The 7,127-nt window shown below is 45.6% G+C and overlaps 1 protein-coding gene across 1 annotated transcript in view; it reads left to right on the top strand.

Moving 5' to 3' along the window:
* Positions 1-3,729: 3,729 nt before the first annotated feature.
* Positions 3,730-7,127, top strand: part of LOC119420245 (pro-neuregulin-2, membrane-bound isoform) — an 8,134-nt gene continuing 4,736 nt past the window's right edge. The window contains exon 1 of the mRNA XM_037687634.1: positions 3,730-3,833. Within this exon, the coding sequence (XP_037543562.1) occupies positions 3,730-3,833 (104 nt within the window). The remainder of the gene's footprint in view (positions 3,834-7,127) is intronic.

Below are 7,127 nucleotides of genomic sequence, written 5' to 3'. Positions count from 1 at the left end.
ATAATGACCTTTATCACAATATGCTAATTTTTTGAGAAGGACCTGTATATATATATATATATATATAATTTATTTATTAGGGATGAGGCCGATCCGGTATCGGCCTCCGATACCAGCAAATTTACGTGTCGGATTTTTCCGATCCATGATGCATGTTGGCTTTAAACTACATGTAAACATGTCCACTTTGTGGAAGTATTTTACACTAGAAACACCACAAAAGAAGACAGCAACATGCAATGTCTGCAGAGCCATAGCGCCACATTAAACCACGTTAAAGTTAGTTTTACTTTGGACATTCGAGCTCCATGGCTTCAGCGGGGCGCTGCTCTTTGCTCAAGTGGAAAGAGTCGTCTCGACACCAGCCAGCCGCGTCCAATCTGCCCTGCTCAGTCTTCCCGTCTCTGAGGAGGGACAGACTGAGCGCGGCTGCCCCAAATCAGGCTGCCTGCTTCGGACTGAACAAGAAGACGTCGCTGAAACCACGGAGCTCAAATGTTTACAGAGAAGTTGCTAAACTTCATCATTATTAATGACCAACCACTAACAGTTGTAGAAAATGAAGAATTTCACAGTTTGATACTTGCATCCAAGATATAGTTGACCCTCCAGGAGATATTCATCAGTACAACAGTAAACAATCATAAAAACATATGATTTGAAAATTATATTAAAAACATAAACAGCTACATTATAAAGTGATGTAAAATGCTAAAAACGAGAACATGTCTGTTGGTTTATGCCATGAACTTAGCAGGTGTTTGAAGCCATTTAACATTTATTTTAATTTAATTCATTCATTTAAAAGAAACAAAATTTAAAAAAAAATCATGAAAAAGAAAACATCGAATGAAAAGAGTGCAGAAAGAAGAAAAAAAATTCTTACATCTGCCCCTTATTTAAAAAATATAAAATAAATTTAAACAATCACTTAAAATTAATCACTTTAATATCCACTTTAAAGCTAGGAATAAAAAGAAACATGTTTTGTGTTAGCAGAATTTTATTCTAACTTTAAAACTTATCCAACATTAATAAAACTTACCTCATGTTGCCTTTTTGGACATGCATGCATATATTTGTACAAATTGTACTTGAGAGGAAATTATTACAGCCTCATATCAAATCAATGATGATCATATCGGAACTGGATCGGTATCGGCCGATACTCAGACTTAGGTATCAGGACCGGATCGGAAGTTTAAAAAAGTGGATTGGTGCATCCCTAAAATATATCAATATTTTTTCTTTCCATAAAGTAATAATAAAAATACATTTCTTGCATCAAAGCTTTGTCCTAATTGTCACACAGGCACATTTATTAACAAACAGCTGTAACTACAAAATAAATGTTTAAAAAATAAATTATTTTACATATATTAAATAATAATCCTCTTCAGCTGCGCTGCCTTCACAACGTTATTAAGCATGTGTGAAGCAGCACGTGAGGGTGTGTTTGTATTCAGTGAGAGAGAAGGATGGGTCGCCTGCAGTTGGCACAGACGGGAGAAAAAGAACTGCACAGATGAAAATCTTATATTCGATGGTTGTGATAGAGCCATTTTAACCATTGTGAATTGAAAAACTCGCGATACATCAAGCATATTCTATACATCGCCCAGCCTATACTTTAAGCTCCATCCGGCAAAGAAGAAGTCAGATGTGAACACCATCCAGAACTGCTGCCGTCTTCTCTGGACCAAAGGAGAACTGTTCTGAGGTCAGACAAATACAAATCTGGAGTTCTGTTTGTAAACCATGGACGCCACGTCCTCTGTACTAAAGAGAGTGTTTTCAGCTCACAGGTCACAATACAGAACAGTGTGTACAGGTTTTTAAAACAACACATGCTACCAGCCAGCAAAAATAAATGCAGCAAAGAAGCCTCAGGACTGTGGGACAGCTGAAGTCCTCCATCAGACCTCAACGGGACAAGATTCCCTTCAAAAACCTGGTTTCCTCTAGACATGTATAGACTGTTGCTAAAAGGAGAGGGGGTGACGGAGGCCATCACAGGGGTCAATGTAGACCTGCTTCACTTTTTAAAGACCTGTTTCTGCCATAAAACTCAAACTTGCTTTTTTTTCTCTCTGAAATTAATGTTTAAACATTTGATATGTTAACAATGTTCCACTGAAAATAAAATGAGTTTCTGAGATTAGCCAATCATTGCAGTCGATTTAATTTTTATTTTGTACAAACATGATTATTATTATTTTTTTTCAGAATTGGGGGTTTTGTAGCTTCTCTTCTCAGTTTTAGACGTTAACGGTGCCTGTGGTTGTTTTATTGTGTTAGCTGAACGTTGAGTAAGTTTTCATCATGTTTGATGACAAAAGAGGTCTGGATCCCATTTTTAAACCCATTTCCACAAAAGCAACATCGTGTTTGTATTTGACTACAGATTTGAAGTCAGTTCTAATTAAATTATTATCCAACTTAATTTTTAAATATTTTACAGAAATTGGTTATAGAAGTGTTTCATTCGTGATGTATTAAAAGTCCCAATTATTTAAACTGTTCAAAGTATTGAGATCTGTTTTTCAGCTCATAACTCGTTCCTCAGTTTTTGTTCTATTTCACGATTCATGTCTCAAAACGTTCAGGACATTCCTGCAGGGACTTTTGGTATTTGTGCAATTTTAACTTAGAAATATTTAGCTTCGTCGGCCATGTTTCTCTCATTGAAAATGAACAGCTCTTTTCACATCCTTCAAACCCTTTGAGCTGTTTACAGCCTGTTACTGATCGTTTCAGCTTCTTTCTGCTTTTACAGCTGCATTTTAAGTATTTTATTCTTTTTTAATAATTTCTGCTTTTTGCGCTTCTTTCTAATAATTTCACATTTTTATGATTTTTTTTCAAGCCTTTTCTCATTTCAGCTCAGTTTTTCAGTTAGTTTTTGCTAAATTCAAAATTTTTGTAATATATTCAGCCTCTGCCCACAACACCTGCGAAGGATCCCTGGGTCCCTGCCACGTCGCCCGCGCCTCCTCCTGCCGCCTCTGTGACCTCCTTCCTCCGGAGGAAAGGCAGAGGAGAGCAGCCTAGTTTAAGGCTAACGTCGAGGACTGCCTGTCCGTGGCGGGAGACTGTTTGCTGGACGATGCGATCGACTTCTTCGACGCCGGCTCTCGGAGCGAATCGGATGGTTCCTCTGGGACAGGCGACGTCAGCAGCAGCCCCGATGCTTGCTCCCTCCCGGAGAGCGTAGTGTTGGAACGAGGGGGGCCGAGCGGATGCTCAACCCCTCCGGGCTTTCCCGCCTCAACAGCCACATCGCTCCCTGCCGTCGTTGCCCTCCTCTCGGAGCTGCCCGACATTATCCGGGAAGCTGCTGACACGAAGAGACTTTACGTCCCTCTTCTCCCCCCGCCCAGATCGGATGATCTAGCGGGAAGGTTTGGCTCCACCCCGGCTCGCCGTCCTGATCCCATCTGGCCTCGTTTTCCAGCAGTGGCATCCTACTGGAACGAGGCTGCGGCCGGTCCTGGTAAATTAAGAGCGCCCGTCTCCACTTTCGCTCCCATCACCAGAGTGGAGGGGTTCACCCAGCTGAACTTTTTCTCTGTACCACCCCTGGAGGCGAGCCTGGCAGAAGCTTTCGGAGCAAAGCTGTCCAGGTTGGAGCAGTGTCCCGTCCCTCCTGGGAAACATGACCAGACGCTGGCTATGCTCTCCAATCGAGCTCACCAGTGTGCGTTTTAGGCAGCCGCAGCAAACAACAACATGGCGCTGTTGGCGTACAGCATGTCCAAGAGGCTAGAGACCACAGATCTGCCTGAGGAGATGAAGAGCTCCCTTTGCAAGGCATCTGACGTCATCCTCAACATGTGCGCCTCTTCTGCGGTCTGCCTGTCCCGAATTGCAGCGTGGATGACAATGATTCAGAGATCCACCTGACTCCGTCATTCCCCCTCTCTGCTGGAAAAACTACACAAAGACCTGATGGAGGGCCCCATCACGACAGACGCGCTGTTCGGGAGCAGTTTCAAGGCCCGCTGGAAGGATCGTCGTGAGCAGTGACAGCAACAACGACGTTCCACGGCCGCAGCAGCGTCGTCTCGCTCCGCTCCACTGCCAGCCCCGCTTGTCAGAGACCAGCGAACATGCTCGCCAGACAGATGGATGACCAGGTTGTTAAGCAGGGGTTACACGCTGCAATTTGCAGCCCGACCCCCTCCATTCGGAGGAGTTTTAGAGACAGTCCTGTCATCACCAGACCAGGTCTCATCCCTAAATGCAGAAGTCCAAGAACTTCTGGTAAAAGAGGTGATCTCCAGGGTTCCCGACGGAGAGGAAAACACAGGTTTTTACTCACGTTACTTCCTGGTTCCAAAACGGACCGGAGGAACGAGACCCATTTTGGATCTGTCAGTTTTCAACAAGGCGATCATGGACAGACCGTTTCATATGTTGACAACCAGACAACTGTTGGACAACATCCAGAGAAACGACTGGTTTGTTTCCATCGATCTAAAAGATGCCTACATCCACATACTGATCATCCCAAAACACAGAAAATTTCTGTGCTTCTCCTTTCAAGAGATGCAGTACCAGTACAACAGGCTGCCGTTCGGGTATTCCCTCGCGCCTCATACATTCTCAAAGTGTGTGGAGACGGCCCTGCAACCATTACACAGAGCAGGGATAAGAGTTTTGTTTTACCTAGACGACCTGCTGCTGCTGTCACGCTCCAGACAGGAAGCAGCGATGCAGGCTCAGGTGTTGACATCACACCTGTTAAATTTGGGCTTCGCCATAAATTGGAGAAAAAACTCGATTCTCCCGGCCCAGACGATTGTTTATCTGGGAGTGGAGCTAAACTTGACCACCATGAGGGCTTGTTTATCACAGACGAGAATCAATGCTCTAAGAGTCCAGCTCCGCCACGTAAGACCGAGTAGAGTAGTAACAGCTGTTTCTGTCATGAAGCTGTTAGGAACGATGTCGTTCAGCTCACACAGTGGTCCCGCTGGGTTTACTACACATGAGATGCCTCCAAAGATGGTTTGCTCGTCTGCGCGTGGATCCGGTAAAGCAAAAGAGACAGATGATCACTGTTCCTCCCTCCGTGAGAACAGACCTCCGACACTGGGAAAACACCCTGGTTCTGTCGGAGGGAGGCCCCGTCAGCAGACCCACGTCACACGTGTCAGTCTTCACAGATGCGTCGTTGTCAGGTTGGGGGGGGACATGCCTATCTCGAGCTGTAGGGGCATTGTGGCTCCATCACACAACAGCTCATATAAATGTTCTGGAGTGTCGCACGGTTCTGAACGTGATTCAACACTTTGCTCCTGTGCTACAGAATCAACACGTTTTGATTCACACAGACTACAAGTTTACTGCTGCTTTCATAAACCGGCAGGGGTGTGTGCGCTCAACCCAAATGTTACACATTGCGAGAAAACTACTGTGTTGGGCACATCAAAATCTGCTCTCTCAGAGCAGTGTACATCCCCGGTGTTCTAAACAAATGGGCAGATGTTATGTCCAGGGGCGGTCCGCGTCACGGGGACTGGACCCTCCATCCAGATCTGATGGCCCAGACATGGCAGAAGTTTGGCAAAGCGGCTGTGGACCTGTTTGAGACACAAGAGAACGCTCACTGCCAACTATGATTCTCACTGAGCCCACGAGACGAACCACCGCTGGGGGTGGATGCATTTGCTCACAGCCCATGGCCCAAAACGCTTCTTTACGCGTTTCCCCCATATCCTCTGATATTACGGTTTCTGAACCGAGTTCAGGAGGAGGGATTGACAGCTCTCCTGGTGGCTCCCGAGCGCGTGAACGCACCATGGTTCCCAGTTCTACAACGCCTGTTATCAGGGCGCCCGTGGAAACTGCCGTGGAGGGAGGACGCTCTCCTCCAGGTGGGAGGAGCAATCAGGAGTTACCCAGAAATAGGCCAGCACCTGTGGGTCTGGCCGCTGAGTGGATCCGCTTAGAGAGGATGGGTCTCCCGCAAGATGTAGTGCGCACAATCCAGGATTCACGTGCTACATCCACCACAGCGCTGTACACATCAAAGTGGACAGCTTTTCAGCGCTGGTGTACAGAGAAAGGTGTAGAGGCCACCTCATGTCCACTAGGTGGCATGCTGTCCTTTCTGCAGCAGCTGATGGACAGAAATTTGGCGTTCAGCATGATTAAACGTACGCTGCAGCCATCTCTTCCTGTCACGAAGGTTTCGGGGACAGAACAGCTTTTAATCATCCGCTGATTAAGTGCTTTTTAAAAGGTGTACAGAGACGCAGGCCTGTTTCACACCCACTTGTTCAACAGTTGAATTTAACGCTGGTCCTGCGAGCCCTGATCAAAGCTCCATTTGATCCTCTGGATCAGGTTCCAATTAAATTCTTGTCTCTTAAAACAGCCCTGCTGCTGGCTTTAATATCCGCTAAGAGGGGGAGTGATTTATCTGCCCTCTCTGTCACTCCGGCATGTCTCAGAATTCAGGCTGACGGCAGCTCAGCTGATCTAAGACCAAATCCAGCTTTTATGCCTAAAAACATTACAAGCTCTTTTAAATCAAGAGCGATATCGTTGGAGGGTTTTTTCCCTCCCTCCTACAAATCAGAAGAAGAAGCATCTTTCCATCTTCTCTGTCTTGTGCGGGCGTTGACGTGTTACATAGCGCGCACAGCTGCAATACGTCAAACTCAACATTTGTTTGTGCATTATAGAGGTGCATCTGCAGGTCGCCCGTTATCCACCCAGTGCCTGTCACACTGGCTGTGTTAGGCCATTTCTGGAGCCTACAGAGCATCAGATTTAGAGCCTCCTGTCAACCTCAGGGCGCACTCGACCAGAGGTATCGCATCTTCGACTGCTTTGCATAATGGTATGACAATGCAGGATATTTGCACTGCGGCCGCGTGGTCAACACCCTGCTCATTTATTCACTTCTATATACGTGATGTGACGGCTCGTCCCATGACACATTCTGTCTTTAGTGTTTTAACAGAATGAATATTGTTGTTTCATTGAACCCCGTTTAAACTCACACCTGTCTGCATGCATTACAATGTGAGATGTTATCAGTCACAAGTTGTCCTGATGCATGCTCAATAATCCAGGTAGAAAAATCTAAAAAAGTTAAATCTGGTCCTCTGGACATT

The sequence above is a fragment of the Nematolebias whitei genome, chromosome 14 (genome assembly GCF_014905685.2).
Source record: "Nematolebias whitei isolate Nwh7 chromosome 14, NemWhi1, whole genome shotgun sequence".
Taxonomy (NCBI): Eukaryota; Metazoa; Chordata; class Actinopteri; order Cyprinodontiformes; family Rivulidae; genus Nematolebias; species Nematolebias whitei.
Note: the sequence above shows the minus strand (reverse complement) of the source record. Positions and strands in the feature narration are given on the sequence as shown.